The sequence below is a fragment of the Pezoporus occidentalis genome, unplaced genomic scaffold (genome assembly GCF_034315485.1).
Source record: "Pezoporus occidentalis ecotype Australia unplaced genomic scaffold, CSIRO_AGI_Poc_V1 ctg28, whole genome shotgun sequence".
NCBI classification, from domain to species: domain Eukaryota; kingdom Metazoa; phylum Chordata; class Aves; order Psittaciformes; family Psittacidae; genus Pezoporus; species Pezoporus occidentalis.
In genome coordinates this window covers 3795164-3812800 of record NW_026914718.1, presented here as the reverse complement: position 1 = coordinate 3812800, position 17637 = coordinate 3795164, and the positions used below count along the sequence as shown (strand labels likewise).

General features: G+C 45.2%; 1 protein-coding gene across 4 annotated transcripts in view; it reads right to left on the bottom strand.

The window, feature by feature from the left end:
* The window catches only part of EGFR (epidermal growth factor receptor), a 178284-nt gene that overhangs the window by 147591 nt on the left and 13056 nt on the right, over positions 1–17637 (bottom strand). The window contains exon 1 of one of the 4 annotated variants that reach the window (XM_062625379.1): positions 11416–11766. The exons of the other annotated variants lie outside the window; for them this stretch is intronic. Coding sequence (XP_062481363.1) covers positions 11416–11512 — 97 coding nt within the window. The 5' untranslated portion in view covers positions 11513–11766. Of the gene's footprint in view, positions 1–11415; positions 11767–17637 lie in introns of those variants that run through there. 4 annotated transcript variants of the gene reach the window in all.

The window sequence follows — 17637 nt, the reverse complement described above, 5'->3', positions numbered from 1 at the left end:
GAGGAAGTGACAATGGCATTGATACCTTCCTAGATGCTACCACGATGACAGTACAGGCAAAGTGTGGAGCTGGTACCACCTTGCAAGCCTTGTGCCCTTTGTTCAGTCTGCTACACAAAGACACCAGCTCAATTCTAATGTTGCCTTTCCTCTGCTCCATGAGTGAAACTTCAGAATGGAAGCCTGTGCTCTGTCCCCAACATGTACAAGCACGCAAGGGTCAGCTACAAAGGTTTCCATTAGAAAGCCAAATACTTGTCTTCCTGTATGGATAATGAGTGCCCTGCCAGCCACTGTGCCTCAGTAAGGACGGTCTTGGCTGTGAGCGATCAGACACCAGTCAGAATACTGAACCTGAAGAGGGTAATATACTTTTCCTGGGCATAATTCAACCTCTGTTCACATTACTCCAGGTCTCTTTGGGAAAGACCTGGATCAGTACCTGAGGGAAGGGAGATGAGGCTGTCACTAGGTTTTCCAACAGCTTGTTTCTCAGGGAGCGACTTCTCTCCCTTAGAAGCCACACTTCCACCACTTCCCAACTCTCGGCAAACACCAAAGGCCCCGTGTCCTACACACTGCTCTGTGGTGCTAAACCCATGTTCCTGTGGAGACCCAATAGCTTGAATTATGGTCCAGCTGTGACAAAATAGCTTCCAGAGTCAGGATTTTGCCAACTAACGCTTGTGTTTCCAAAAAAATTGGTTTGTTTTGTTCTGGTTTCATTGGTTTTTCCCTTAGGGTTTTGTGTTTGTTTTTAACAGGAGGAAAAAAAAAGGCACAAACTCAGAGCAAAACTATTCTGAAGAGCAGCAGAACAAATTGAACCCTGTTCAACAAGTGAGAATGTCAAGTTTCCATTCATAAGAAATAGGCTGCAATAAAGACGGAGAAGAAAAAGCACTCCAAACATGTAACAGTTTTTGACTAAAGGCACTTTCTGTTCAGCAGTTCCCAGCAAAGTGGTGCCAGCAAGTGATGGGCTGTCACTCAGGGACATGAGGACTTCTCCCCCTATTTCTTTGTGGGGGAAGGTTTCCGTGTCTTCACATGCCCAGTAGATAATGTGTGTACCTTCAAGATTTAACACATGAGAAGCAAACTTGTCAAGTATTACTCATATCTGCTCTGCTTTTATCACAGCTTTCCCTTGCCAATGATTTTTAACTCTCCCAGGCTTCCAAAGTCATAGTTTGTGCAAAGTTCATCACCAATGCCTTCAGGTAGAGGAATTAGTGGGTAACTGCCAGTTGTAGAAGCAACTGATCATATATACAAAAGGTAATTTTATCTGGCACTGAAGATCTGTTATCTTCATTATTTTGAAAGGCTTTTTTATCCAATAGGTATCCCTAGTATCTCTACATACCTTTTGTATTTCATTAAGTGAAAAAGTTGGAAAGAAACACAGTAACAACATTTTCTCTGGAATAGAGCAGATGATTGTCTGGCCAGAAGGTCCTGAAATCTTACCTATTCTCCATATCCCCAGAGAGCACCATCAGGCAGAGCTACTTACTGTCTTTGATAGCTCAGGGCGTATTTCCTTAAATTAATCAACATTGCTTTGTACACAGAAACACAGAATGGTTTGGGCTGGAAGGGACCTTAAAGCTCATCCAGATCCAGTCCCCTGCCACAGGCAGGGACACCTTCCACTAGAGCAGGTTGACTCCAAGCCCCATCCAACCTGGCCTTGAACACTGCCAGGGATGGGGCAGCCACAGCTCCTCTGGGCACCCTGTGCCAGTGCCTCAGCACCCTCACAGGGAAGAATTTCTTCCTGATATCTGATCTTAATCTCCTCTCTGTCAGGTTAAAGTCATTCCCCTTTGTCCTATCATTACTTGACTTTGGAAATAGTCCCTCTCCAGATTTCTTGTAGATTCCCTTTAGCTATTAGAAGTTGCTATACAATCTCCCCTTCAGGAACCTTCTCTTCTCCAGGCTGAACCAGCCCAGCTCTCTCAGCCTGGCTCCAGAGCAGAGCTGCTCCAGCCCTCGCAGCATCTCCGTGGCCTCTTCTGAACTCGCTCCAGCAACTCTGTGTCTTTATTACTTTGGGACAGTATAATATGGCATAACATGGTATAACCAGTAATGACAGAGTAGTAAAGTGACCATTTTTTTTTAATGCCACTTTCACAATACCACAACCACATGCGATCTTTCAATTGCATAATACAGCAACTTAAAATTGAGACAAATACCAAAATACAACATGAAGAAACAAAGGCCAAGACCACCTTTTCTTCCTTGTCTTCTACACTGAACTTGTAATAGTCTTGTCACAAGTCCAAACCCAACAGTGGAAGTTGCAGGTGAACCATGAAGCATGTTCCCTTGGGAGCACCAGAGGTAGCATGCAATCCATGAGCACATCTGAGCAGTTTTCTGCATCTCTTTACACCACATCCATTGGAATTGATGGCACAGGAAGACATGAAGGGAAGCTAAGACTGCAGCAAATAGTAAATGTTTGGGAAGCACCTCCTTGCGAATTCCCCACTACAGTTAAAGAAGATGAAGGTGCACTTGGCAAGGTGACTCCTTTTGCCTGTTAAGTATCTGCCTGTAGAAAACTAATAAGAAAACATAAATGTTGAAGATACAGCACAATGCCACTCGTTCAAAACAAATGCGTATCTCGTTTTAATGTAAGCTTTGGTTAAGTGGCTTGTGTTGAAATGCTACCTAGCATTCCAAGTGTAACCCAACTTAATCGTATCTATTGAAAACCACATAATAAATAACATGAAATATGCAGCATGCCATCCTAATTGCAGAGGTCGTCTCATTTACTAGAAGTCATTTACTTATTCAAATGACTTGGACCACGTGATTCAATCTGAATCATGGGAACTAGTTACTGATTTGTGCAAACAGCCTCTTACTGCTTTGCCAAAGGCATTGTTGAAATAACTGACCCAACTGCTAAAACAAGCTTCTTCCTTGAACCCTGCCTCCTTCCTTAGTCTTACCTCCCAAGCGAACATCGCAAAACATGATTGTTCTACAAAAGCATTTTGAACTTCAGAATTGGGAAAGAAAAGAAGACTTAGTGCATTATAATGCAATGTATTAATCAATGCAATGAAATAAATCGGTATTCCCAAGATCAGAAAACTGCTTAGCAATAGGGAACCGCACATGCAGCCACAGTTGCAGAAATGAGTACACAGCTTTCAAGCAGAAACATTTACTACCTCAGCTGTGAATCAAATTTAGCTTGCAGAAGTGCATGTATGCCTCTCAGATCTTAATGCAGGGGGTGAATACATATCCCCAGACAAGATTTAAGTTAGGCCTTGTAAATATGAAAACTGCCATCATAACTGTGCTGCAGCTATGTAGAAAGCATAATTCAGGAAGCAATTCAGACTTTACATCTGCTTACACCCAACTCTGATTTGCAGCTACTGTCTCATGTTGCTGGTAACTTTAAGAGGTGCTGGGGCTTCCCTGGGGCAGCGGAGCAATCGGCCAGGCACCCTAAGCCTAACACAGGCAGGGAATGAGCATGCTTCTCTGAAGGAGCTGAGCCAGATGCATGCCACCATAGGCCACCTGATCCCATGCTATGGCCAGCCTCCATCAAGGGACACGTCCCAGGGAAGGACATGCAGAAGAGCCTTCAGGAAAGAGAAGAAACTACGCTCTGCGTGAGGCATCATTTCAAAGCCTGCATATAACCCTGGAATAGGATGGTGGTTACCTTCAACTCCAGTCAGTGTTTATCACTGGCTTGGGCATGGGGTGAGAGGCCAAAATCCTAGCAGGCAATTTCACCAGCGGACTGCTGTGTTGCATCAGGCAACCATTCAAAGCCTCCATGGCTGTGATCCCACGGCTCCCGATAGGTAAAATAATATTTTTCCCTACATAAAAGTGCTGCATGAGCTCGCAGTGCCTCAGAGCCAAGAGCAGCTGATTTCCAGGGTTACCCTGGTCATCTTCATATTTACTGCTGAATCTGGTGACGGGAAGGCAGGGATTATACAGCCGCTCTTTGATTACCAAACGCACACAAACCTCACTCCCACAAACTGATAATTTTCTTCTCATGAAAGCCAGAGCTAGAATACTACTATCCTGCCATCAAGACAGCTGGTCTATATCCTTTCCTCCTTCCTTCCACATCTTCTTCCCCAGAAAGCACCCCACCTCACTCGCCCGGCCCCAGCGGCCCCTGCGCACCAGGAGGAGCCTTCTACTCTGCAGAACAGTTCTGGCAAAACCACATTTGCTGGTCCTGCATATTTGGTTTATTAATTACTATTACCATTATTATTTGTTTTGGGATGGAGGAGACTGGCAAACCCACCACTTTTCCAGGGAGCTGTAGGCTACACCAGCAAGGCTGCCCACCCTTCACGTGTCACCTTTGCAAGGTAAAGGAGCCTCAGAGCAGTCATCACTAGACAGAGCAGGCTATTAACCCACACAGAAGCACCACCAGCCTTGGGGCATTGCTACTGCTCGGCAGCTTTCACCCTGCCTGCCCAAAGCCCCGGCCAGCCTGCTTGTGCACTTCCAGCAAGGAGGCTACAAGCCTCCAGCTCCTCCTCGAGCCAGAGGTTAGCAAGATATGGTGAAGGCACCAAATGTACTTAAGCCAGGGAGGCAAGGATACTAAACTTTGTTTAAAATGTATTTATTTAAAAAAAAAAAAAAAAATTGGTTATTTTTATTACTATCACTTCATTATTGTTATTTATTTATTTTTATTTCATTTGATGAAAACGGGAAAAAAAAAAATCATCACAAACATTCTGGACCGCATTTCACTCTCTACTTAACATTCACCCCAATCATAGCAGAGCGATTTATGTGCATTTAAATGACAGATTACGCCACCCCCAAAACCTGAAGTTTTTCAGTGGGGGAAGAAGTGAACTGAAGTCAGTTCATTAATTTGAGCAAAACTCAGCAAACACGCCTTGGCCAGAAAACTGAGTGGGAGGGAGGCATAAGAAAATCAAGCGGTGTTCTGGTATTTTCAAAATAAACCTGCAAATTTTCATTTCAAACAGCATTTCATTTTCCTTCGTACCCAACTTAAAAAGAAAAGAAATAGTCTCCGCTCAAATTTAATCTTCCAGATTATCTTGAAGCAGGTTTGGGGTTTTTTAGCTGGCTTTTTGTTGTCGGGTTTTTTTATCCCCTTCACTTCACTAGAACCACCCTGGCCTATTTATTATTTCAGTTTGACTGGAAGTTATTCTGGTTTTTGTCCCAGGGTTGTTGGTTTGGTTTTTTTCCCCTTCAACCACTGCAACAAACAGAACCCACCCATGATCTGATGCACTCTAGTAGTACAACATGCATGCGAACACGTAGATGTTTACTTTCATGTACGCAGATGTGCCGAGCAGGAGACGGCATGCTGGCAGGAGGAGGAACCTTGCATCTGCCTTGCATGGATCTGTCAACAGGCATAACACACTTTGCATTAAAACTTCAAACCGAAAACTCACACGCCTCTACGGGCTCCATAAATCCAGTGCTCCTCTCACCTAGCAATGCCTTCTGTTCTTTAAAGAACAGAATGTTTTAAAAGGTGCAGTGTGGTAGCACATGTACTTTTTAGCTCAACGGCCTCGTCTTTTCACTCCGGTCATCAGAAAGCTTTCCTGTTCAAACACACCATCTCACAAGTAGGTTTCTCACACTTCTTCCCAGTGAGCAACAACGTTATTAACCACAGGACCCACACCTACATGTTCTCCCTATAAGACAAGCTATGAAGGTGTATCATAGTTCTGAGTAAAGAACAATCTTGCTTCAGGAGGAACAGACATTTATTTTAGTACAATTTCTCTATGCAGAGGAGTACATCTTCCCTTCCCCCGTCCCCACATTTCCTTTAGGAATGACTTCTGTTGCCCATATTCATGCCAAATGTTCTGTAACTATTTCTGAAGAAAAGAAAAATACACTATTACTCAATACTGTTAGGTCAGCAGAATTCAGCCCTAAAAAGAAAAGGGAAGTGTTACAGTTCTATTTGCTGTAGTTGGAAGACAAGAAGCAACACATCAAAAACCTGACTGGGCAGAAACAATACTAGATCTGCCCCTACTAATAAAGTGTTCCTGGAAGGGAAGGGGTAGAGGAGAAGGTCAAATTGATGCGTTTAATTTAACAGGGTCAGTGTGTACTGTACCAAGCCAAAGGACTGTCAAAGTCCACACCAAACAACACGCAGTGGATTCCTGCCCTGTGTACTTTTAACTCCTAGCAAAATCACCGAACACTTTCTACCCACACCTACACAATGCTGATAAATCCAGAGTGCTGCCTCTCCATGTCCTCATGCATTTCATGAGCTCTCCAGAGCCAACAGGTACAGCAGCAGCAGTCCTCCGGAATGAAGGACTTTGGATGAGTCACATCCAACACAGCTTTTATCCCACCCCTGTCATGCAGACCTGGGGACATGTGGCATTGCATCACCCTTATTTGAAGGGCGCATCCCAGAGGTGAAGGCCCGTCCGCTATTCCTCCATTATTATTCCCACTCTTCTGCCACAGACCTCAGTGTCACACAGCTCCTTGTCATTGCTCTCATCACAGGCACTGGGTGAAGCGCTGCTTAGGACCCAGAAAGGCAAATTCTGCACTAACTTCAACTGCACTTACAGCAAGATGTGTTGCTCAAGCTCACCTTGAGGCGAGAGCAAGGCAGGTGACTATCCCCAGCGCAGCAATAACTGCTGCTCGAGTATTCATCGGAGGCTGTACACCTTCTGCAACTGCTACAGAGTAAATCTGGGAAACAAGAAGTGAGAATGCTGCCTTTCCCAATCGCTTTCTGCTAAAACTAGCAAAATCCTACCTATCTGGGTTGAGTGCGATTCCTGTGCCAGAGGAGCCCTGACTGAACTGCGTTTTTCCCTAGTAAATGCTTAAGGTGAGCAGCACGGGAGAATGAGGGTTTAAGTAATGACAAACACAAACAGGAGATACATAATGCAATTCACCTATTTCCAAAAGTTATTCTAGCCAACAGGTCATCTTCTTACAGAATTAGGCGTTGATCCCATTTTGATTAGTTTGAATTATAAAGGTTTGCCAATGAGGTCACCCCAGGAAGTGCTCCTAATGTAGACATGCCAGAGAATGCTTTTAAAAGTACAGCCAATGCTGGCTCCCTCAATTACGGTTCTACAAATCAACGCATTTCTCTGACAGTACAACCACATTTGTATTACACATACCCTTTTGTAATACAGATCCAGGACTAACATGAGATCCAACACAAGTTCTCATACTTGTAATCACTAATGCTTATAACATAACATGCATATTAGTTCTTTTTTGGCATACTCCGCTCACATACGCAGGGTGACTGCACCCTCCGATGCACATATGCTATCGAAACTTGGACTAATGCAGAAGTTTGTAGCAATATCTACAGTTCCTGCACAAAGCCATTCCATGAAGATACTGTCATCCTCCCTAAAATGAAGTAAACCTTTCACTAGGCTTGTTTCTGTAGCACTATTAAGGAAAGGTAGTTCATGCTCAAGGAAGATAAGGACACCTCCTGAAGGAACTGGTTTGGCTAGTCAGCTATCTTGCTGTTAAAGCTAACATATCCCAGTGATTTCAGTGATACATGGATACCCGAATGCAAAAGTCAGCCCTGAGGACCATTATGGCATTGTGCGACACTCCCTGAAAGTCTCATATCTCTATAAATTAACAAATAAATTACAACGGACTACTCTGATTGTAAAGTCTCCAGGGGATTGATCTTGATTTCGTATTTTATCTGTAAATCTCTTAATATGCAAGAAATAACACATTTGTATTTGCTGTCACTTCAGCATGTGGTTTGTTCGCCATATACACAGGCTTTACCGAGAGGCCAATCTCTTCTGTAACACTTTGTACAGAGTCGCTGTATTTTGCAGATTGCCCAAATTAAGCAGATTGCTGGCATTCTACCTTCCCTTTGCTATCGGTCAGAAATTGCCCTCAGTGATGGGATCTGGGTTTTCTTAATCATTCACACACTGAGGTACTGGAGTAAGAGCAGGTCTACACTCAAGACTATTTAATTAGATTATCTCACCAAATTGGATTGTGTTGATATCTAAATCTCCGTCTCTGTCTCTGCACTTGCTGCCAAGGCTGCACAGATTGATTCTGGTTTCCAAATCCAAAAAAGTTTGGTCATTTATCAAGGAGAAAGAAAAAAAAAAAATGGCTACAGACAGGACCTTACATGATACATACCTACACACACACACATTAGGAAAAAAATGTTCACTATGAGGGTGCTGAGGCACTGGCACAGGGTGCCCAGACAAGCTGTGGCTGCCCCATCCCTGGCAGTGTTCAAGGCCAGGTTGGATGGGGTTTGGAGCAACCTGCTCTAGTGGAAGGTGTCCTTGTCTGTGGTAGAAGATTGGAACTGGATGAGCTTTAAGGTCCTTTCCAACCCAAATCATTCTATGATTCAATGATTTGCTCCTGTGTTCACATAGAAAACTCTACTCGCATCAGCGGATATATACATACAGGAATGTCAGAACATCGTATCAGTCATATCAATATATCAATCATATCAGTATCAATCATATCAGTCATATCAATCACGGTACTGTAACAGGAGCATGAGACAGGGGTCTCCTGCAAGATCTCTGCTCCCACCAAGCAGCAGCCAGATAACACTGGAGGGCATCTGAAAAAAGCACTGGATGCCTGCACGTAACCAGGTCAAGCCCTACACCACCCACAAAGATTAGTCTGCTTGTATACGTCTGTTGCAAGTAAGTATGGAATCATACACAGCACAGAAACTACAAAACAATGTAAAGGGCAGAAGTACATCATAGCAATACACACAGAGCCCCCATGTAAACACTGCACAGGACACTGGACGGAGCTTTAACATTCGCTTGAAAATGAATGTAACATCCCTAAGGAACTGTGTTTCCTTTGTTTTTCAGAGAGCAGTGTAAGACACCAGGTACAGAAGACCATCGCAGCCAACTTTTGCAGCTACCAAGCAGTACAGAGCAGCACATTGCCATCCCACAACAGCCGCAGCTATGTATCAAAGCTAGCAATATAAACCCAATACATAGGAATGAAAAGCAGTTTGCACGAAAAGCACTGACATGGGTCAAACACCCCTTGCACAAGTGGCACACCGGCTGACACAGGTATTTATCTCAGGTACCGCTGAGCAGACTAACCAGGGTACATTAATGGAAACCTGTATTAGTTCCACTGTGGTTAATGTGGGTCAATATCAGAGCAGGGAGACAGACAGAGAGGCAGGTATCTATCCTGTGAGCATACTTCAGTCTCCAGCACTGACATTTGATTCCAGAATATGCAACAATTAGGGGCTTTTTTGTATCTTAATGCCTACAGTGTTATAACTAAACCAGTTTTCTCTCATCTGTATTCACAGAACTCATTCTAAAATTTGGGGAAAAGACACAATTGTATTTAAATTGCCATTCAAACATTATGTTGATCTGACTTTATGGGTTGATTCTGACAAAAACTTTTGCCCAGGTACAGGGGCTTTTTGGTGATATCTGCTTTTCGTGGTAATAGAGCAAGTCAGGTTGAAGGTTTTAAAAGTGTAATTTCATCTGTGACTTGAACTTTTGAACCGCACAGAATGTGGTCTTAAAACTCAACAGTGTTGCATATATTTGTTACAGCACCTTTACTTCCAGAATTACTCTGGATTCTGCTGCTAGGTCGTATCACTTGACCAAGGAGGCAGGTCCTCAACACATACTGATGCTCTAATACCTGTTGCTTCAAACCAGTATCTCACAGTTCTCAAATGACACTTTATTTTGTACCTCTTATTTTCTTGTTTATCCTGAAGTGTGGGTAGAAACCAATGAAGACCAATCAATCGATTAATGCTTCTAGAAGAAACACTTCTGCCTTCACAACTGCCACTGAGCCTCCTGCTCTCCTCAGAGGAACAGTTACTTGCTGACACAACATACTGGGAATAACCTCTATTGGGTTTTATCACTAAGCTGCTGATTATTTAGTAATTCTCAAATAGCTGGCACCCTCCTCACTTTACAAGAGACAGAATTAAACACTATAAACAGGGTATTTCTCCTGACATTTTCTGTCTTCTACGGGATACGTGCACCTGAGACTGCAACTCAGAAGGCTTTTAACACAAGCACACGGATGGAGTCGCCTTGCTTATCTTTTTCAAAAGGTGAGGAGGGGGAAGGAGGGAGGAGAAAGAAAACCGGGAAAGGAAAACTGGCCATGTTACATCAACAGCAGGTATGAACTTGATTTCTGGAACAAGAGAATCTCTCCACTTTTCAGAGGTTGTGCAACTAGTTCTTTTGGACAGGGTGTTTCTCCCTTTCAGGGCGGTTTTACTGTCTGCAGTCACGAAAAGACTAACCCAGTTACTTTAAGCCATGCATCAGCCCTTCTAAAAACTACTAACTCTCTTCTCCCGCTTTTTCTTTAAAAAGAAAGAAAAAAATAATAATAACAAAAAACCCCAAACCACCCAAATCTGCATTTTTTTCCTGGCTGGCAGATGTCCAAGATAAAGAGGACTGCGCTCAGCCTGGAACAGCAGCAGCCGGGGCCTGCTCTCCAAACTCACAAAAGAGAGCACCACACACAGAGGAAAAGCGATGGATCTGAACGGACAGAAACGTTTTCTCACCCTTTAAACCGGTTTCTCAAAGCAAAAACCGGTGCCGACCCCCCGCCCCACCGGACCCCGGGAGCCGGCCGTTCCCACGCACCGCGGTCAGTGCCGGGGGGAGAGCGCCGGCGGCTGCTTCGCATGGGTCAGACAGGGATAAACGCTCCTCTTTAATAAGGAGGGAGCCAGGACCCGCGGGAATCGTGCTCTCTTTCCCTTCCCAGGTGCACACATAAAAGGTGAAAACACACATCTATTTTCTTACTACAGCACAAGCGGACGTGTCCCCGTCAGAGCCACAGGCGGGAGTTACCGCAGCGGCGCTTACTCGGGGGCTCAGCCCCACCGCCCGCTCCGCACCGCTCCCGAAGCCCCGCGGCGGGGCTGAGCCCGCTGCCCGGCCGGGGAACACTCGGACAGAAGAGATGGAGGTGGCGGGGAAGAAACACGAGAGAAGCACAACCGAGGAGATGTGCCAAGACTTATTCCCTTTTATTTCCTCCACCCCCACAAAAGAAAATAAGCCTAGAATCAGGAAGTCGGAGCTGCGTGATCGCTGCTATAGGTTTATTCCCCCCGCCGTCTCCTCTCTTTTTTAATTAAGGAAAGAAGTTGGGACTTTCCCTCCGCCGCTCCCCACGCGAGGCCGCCCGCACCTCGGCTCCCGCAGTCTCCCGGGGCGCAGCCGGCAAATCGGCAGCGGGACCCCTCATCCCCCCCCTCCCCACCCCTTATCCCTCCCTTACCTTTCTTTTCCTCCACGGCGAAGCAGAGAGTGAAGCGCCCCAGTAGCAGCACCAGGACAGCGGCCCCGGCGGCAGCGAGGGGGCTGCGGCCGCCCATGCTGCGGGACCGCCGGCTTCCTCGGAGCGGTGTGTGTCGGGGGGAGGCCGGACGGGACGGACAAACGGCGGTTTCCGCGGAGCCGCTCCTCCGCTCTGCTGCTCCGCTCTTCTCCCGCGGCCGCAGTCAGCTCCTCCCCGCCGCGCTGCCCCGCGCAGCCCCGCGCAGCATGCTGGAGGGTGGCCGTCGAAAGGCTGCTCGCACACGTGCGTGCCCCGCTGCGGGCTGCTCGCTTTGCTGGCTGCCTTTCTCCTCCTGCTTGCAGGCGGCGGCGGGTGTGCAGGGGCTTGCGGAGCGGCTGGAGCCGGCTGCGGGACGGGGCGCGCCCGGCTGCGCTCTCCTCCTCGCCGCGGAGCGCAGGGGCTCCCTCTGGGGACGCCGAGGAGGAGGAGGATGGGGAGGGAGCAAGGAGAAGAGGGGAGGAGGAACCGGTGGGGAAGGGGCGGGCTCGCCACCTGTCCCGGGATATAGGAGAGGAGGGATGAGTGGGGTGGAAGGTGGTTCAGTCGCCCCTCTTTGCTCTGGTTGGGGCGGGGGGATGTCCCGTTTCCTTACCGCTGCCAAAGGCATGAGCACGCATTTGTGCCGCTGCTCGCAAAAAGCGACGTGACCCTGGCACAGCTTTTCCCCCCGGCAGAAGGCACATCGACCCCGTCCTGCTCCCCAGCGTCCTTGCAGCCACCCCGCCGCCAGAGGAGTGCGGGCGAGGAAGGACTGGGCATTTTGTAGGGGAGCAGCTCCGGAGGTTAAATCCGATTCTGCTCCCCAGAAATCAGCGGAGCCCGCTTCGCTTCTCTGCCAACAGCCCTGTTCTCGCTCTGGGCACTTTAAGCCCTGTGCTGGCGAGGCCAGGTACGTGTGTGTGGAATAAAACTGCAGTCTGTATGCGTGCGTTAGCACAAGGATAACCAGGTCCGTATCTGCGCAGCCGCTCCTATTGCTCTGCACCGGCAGGGGGAAAGAGCTCCTTGCTCCGCGGAGCAAGTTGCTTACTAAACACGCAACAATACAAGTGGTGTTGAGGGGCTCCAGGGACATCCATGGACGTTAAGCACCATGCATAGTGCTCCTTCTCCCCAAACATCTTTTGCACAGAAAGGCAGACCCAAGCTATTCAATAAAATATACTTATGCTTACGAGCTTCTCCCCTCTCCCTCCCCGGAAAGTGGGAGGAAGCTCTGTCCTGTCACTCAGGCATGTAAATACGACATTTAAGTGCCACTTGTCTGGGCTGGGATTTCTCCAAGTAAATCATGATTCAACACTCAAACTTGTTAAACACTGGTGGTAATTTCTGCATAAAGCTTTTGTGAGGACTTGGGTTATATCTACTCAATAGAATATGAAGCCTTAGAACTGTTATGATTAATTGGCAACTCCAGAACCGAAGTCATGACATGACGTTTGAGAGATCAGTGCTGAATGCCTGTGTCTATCACAGGGTGCTGGAAGACAATAGATTGCAAAACAACCACTGAGTGTATCTTGACTTTCAGCTGTGATGCATGTTCCTCTGAGAGATGCATCACTTGTCTCCTATCAGTCAACTTCCTCTGTATAATCTTGTTCTGGTAAGTCAACTAGTCACTGTCGTAAACGAGGCAAAGAACCATCCCATTTACTTACCTTAGCACAAAGCCTGACCACACATCTTTAGCCATGTATCTTCCCACCATGCCCTGTAATAATTTATTAAGATGAATTACCTTACAAGTCAGCTTTAGTATGTTGTAGCTGACATTCTGGTTTGATTATATTTTGTAAATAATGTGAAAGATATACTTTGAAGTAAACTCAGACATCAGTAATGGCCAAGGAACTCTACTCATACAATTGGGTTTGTGGCTGTAATTAAGGGGAGAACCTGTTTATGATAGAATATTAATGCAATTTGCTTCAAAGATGCTCACGCAGTGCAACTTCATAATCATCATGTGCATATGATTCATTTTCCTTCATTTAGACAAATAGGAGGATCTTTAAAAACAAGAGGGCCAGGAAAAAAGGATCACCTTCTAGGGATGGAAGATTTGCAAATCATCCTCAGAGCACACTAATGACTGCAGCTTGCACTATAGAAAAGAACCATAGAACCACACAATGGTTTTGGTTGGAAGGGACTTTAAAGCTTATCTGGTTCCAACCGCCTGCCACAGACAGGGACACCTTCCATTAGACCATGTTGTTCCAAGCCCCTTCCAACCTGGTCTTGAACTGCCAGGGAAGCACAATTAAGACAACCAAGAAATGAACCTCAAATCAGCCCTGTAGATCAATACTAAATAAAGCTATGTGCCTCTAGACAGACATGCTGAGCATCAAGCTACCACTGTGGAAGGCAATGGAATTTTTTAAATCTCAAAAAAGAAAGGATTCAAAATGACAACTGAAAACCAGACAAAACATAGGTAAGAAGAAGAAAACATCCTTCGCATATGAACTCAGTGCAGAAACTTGCCCAAGTCTTGTCCTAACATGCTAAAGAACAAATACTTGCTTTGCAGAAGTTTTTGTGCAGTTGTGACTCTACCTGCTTTGTGCGCAGGAACATTTCAGACCCGCTTCACCTCCCATCACACATTGCCCTTACACAAATGCACTTAAACCCAAGCATTTGATCCTAACTAAACTTCTCCTTCATTCCTGACAAAGGAAGACTAGGCAAATATTCCTTTACATTTTCTTTCCCACACTGCAGATAGCCACAACAGGAGACCGTCACCTGCTGCTGGCAGTTCAGTGTGGTGCAGCTGAAGGGGCTGTGGTGAATTCCATCCTCCCACTTTAGTGAGCACAAACATGTTAGTTTTGTGGCCAGGTCCTGCCCAGGTCATGAGATACATAAGGAGACTCTACGGCTGAGGTTTGAGATGCTTATGAACACAGGCAGGGCTTTCACGCTTCTTTACACAACTGGACAATTTCTCAAACAGCTTGAATTCAAACATGACATCTCCCCTGAACAACTGGTCACATACCCAGTGACTGCCTTTGGTGTAACTCCTTTGAAGCTAATGTAGCTACACGAATTTTGCCAAGGGCATGCAATATTCATATTGCAAAACCTTTATTACCAGCTACATGTGTGCATGGATCAAAGGTCATGGGACAAAGGCCAACCTTTTCACCACCGCTTTTTAAGCTGATATTTCATCGTGAGAATATCATCCTAAATTCAGCATCTTGCCTCAGCTTCTTTTTGACTCACTTGCTTTATAGTATGTTTATAGCTCCAGTCTTCAATATATTAAGCATAAACATGCTGGCCTTATGAAGTAAAGTCCATGTAAGCTGTTAGTTCCTTCCTATGAATACAGTGCTGGATTGCAGAGCTGACCTGCAATTGCTCACCACCACTTGTGGTGCGGCATGACCGAGCTCAGAAATTTGCCACATGTAGAGAGGAGTAACGATAAGAGGATGAATAATTGATTTCCCTAGCAGTAGAAAGAGCAAGATAAATTCACCTCTCTCTTCCACTTTCCTTTAAATCAGAACAGAGTCTCAAAATCCTTCCAAGAGTAAAGAAATCCCTGCTGCTGCGTCCTCTCTTTGAATGAAACAAAAAAATGCATTGGTTTTCATTATCTACCATGAAGTGGGACAGCATTTGCCCCTCCAGAAAAATTCATCAGCAACTGTTCCTTGATGGCAATGCAGCTCTTCTCTGCATGTTGCAAAAGTGATTTTAAAGGGCAGGCTTTTTACTGGAAGAGAAGAAATGAAGTAGAACTGAATTAGCGGGGGTTTAAAATCCAGCTTGCTCAGATTTCATTTGCATGGTGTTTGAAATTGTGGACATTGTAGTTTGCATCGTAGTTTGTATTCTATGACTCCTTGCTGAGGTTTTAAAGCAAGGGCCAAGGTAATAATTTGTGGAGCTTTATGGCACTTTGCATGTTGAAAACATTGCACAAACATTAACTAATTTATCTTCACAAATCTCCTGTAAAGCAGGTTAGTAGCTATCATTTCCACTTTATAGATGTAAAATAATTTGCCTTTGGCAGAGTGTTAGTGTCAGAGCAAGGGTTATCACTCAAGAGCTGCTTATTCTAAACACTGTACTTAAACCTCCGTGGATCATGCTGTTTCTAGAGAGAGTCCCTGATGTATGTAGTTTTACACAGGTTCTCTCTCCCTTCTCTTACCACTGTCTTTTTGTTTGTATAACAGCGTTTAGAAAGGACAAGACCACCGCACACATGGGTACTGGAATCAAACCCCAATTACAGTAAATTGCAGAGTCAATATTTCAGCACATGACCACAGCATTCTCTCAGGAGTGTTCCTACACGTTCTTTATCTGTTTTCATGTCCAGGTTTTATCTATCATCTCGGTCACCAAGTTCAATGTCGTGTTTTCCAGGAAAGCTTTGCTTAACTCAGAAAGAGACTTTTAAAATGTTTTATACTCTGACAGGGAGATTTGCAGCATCAGTTTATTTGCTAATGAAGGTAGGCAACGAACACATAAATACAACCTGTGTGGCTGTAGTGGGGTTTTGTACCGAAAGATCTTACTGCCACCCATTGCATGGGTTAAAGCGCAAGCTACCCTTTCAATTATGGCTTCTCTTTGGAAAGACCCCCAATTTTTGTCCAGTATAAAGCAGAAGATAAATTGCTGTTGTATTTTGTTTAACATCTAAAATAATTGCAAGAAATAAAAACAAACAAAAAAAAAGGGTATAGCAAATTCTTTCAGTGTTGAAGATAAAATCATAGAATCATAGAATAGTTAGGGTTGGAAAGGACCTTAAGATCATCTAGTTCCAACCCCCCTGCCATGGACAGGGACACCTCACACTAAACCATGCCACCCAAGGCTTTGTCCAACCTGGCCTTGAACACCACCAGCGATGGAGCATTCACAACTTCCCTGGGCAACCCATTCCAGTGACTCACCACCCTAACAGGAAAGAATTTCCTCCTTATATCTGACCTGAACTTCCCCTGTTTAAGTTTTAACCCGTTACCCCTTGTCCTGTCACTACAGTCCCTAATGAAGAGTCCTTCCCCAGCATCCCTATAGGCCCCCTTCAGATACTGGAAGGCTGCTATGAGGTCTCCACGCAGCCTTCTCTTCTCCAGGCTGAACAGCCCCAACTTCCTCAGCCTGTCTTCATACGGGAGGTGCTCCAGTCCCCTGATCATCCTCGTGGCCTCCTCTGGACTTGTTCCAACAGTTCCATGTCCTTTTTATGTTGAGGACACCAGAACTGCACACAATACTCCAGGTGAGGTCTCACAAGAGCAGAGTAGAGGGGCAGGATCACCTCCTTCGACCTGCTGGTCACGCTCCTTTTGATGCAGCCCAGGATATGGTTGGCTTTCTGGGCTGCAAGCGCACACTGCCAGCTCATGTTCATTTTCTCATCAACCAGCACCCCCAAGTCCTTCTCCACATGGCTGCTCTGAATCTCTTCTCTGACTGCTCTGAATCTCTTCTCTAAAATTACAATTCATAACAAACTGAACAGAGTTATTAGGGTGTCATGGGAATAACTATACTATATTGACAAAAGTATGCAGTTTTAATTCCCCTATAGTTATTATTTCCCCTCTTGCAAAATTCCTACTGAACTGTTGGGGAATATGCTGTCTAATAGTTAATTTCAAAGGGTAGAATGCATTCCCTGCTTAAAAGCATTCATTGCTTTGGTGTTGTATCATCAGGTAGGTACTACTGTGGCTTGTCTTATACTTTAACAAATGCCAAAGCTAGGCTTGTTCTTCTGTGTTCTTACCTAAGTAAGTTTTACAGTTCATATGGTTAAAGACATAAGAACTGATACTGTGATGGAATGAGTTAAGTTATAGTCAAAATCTCGGTTGCTAAACACTGCAGTAGTTTCCTACATAGAAACAAGCTTCTGCCTTATTTCTGTACTTTGCTAGGGTGACTTGCACTGATATTACATATACCCTTTTGCTCAGCCAGAAATCATACATCTATATGACTGCAGCAAATATAAGTTGAACATGCTGTCAATAAATCAGGTGTCAGTAGAAGCAGAGCTAACATCACCAGATCAGACAGTATAAATTTTCAAGACGGGTGACTAGTAATGGTAGGTGCCTGATTATGAACACAAACACTGATAACTAATTGCATTACTCT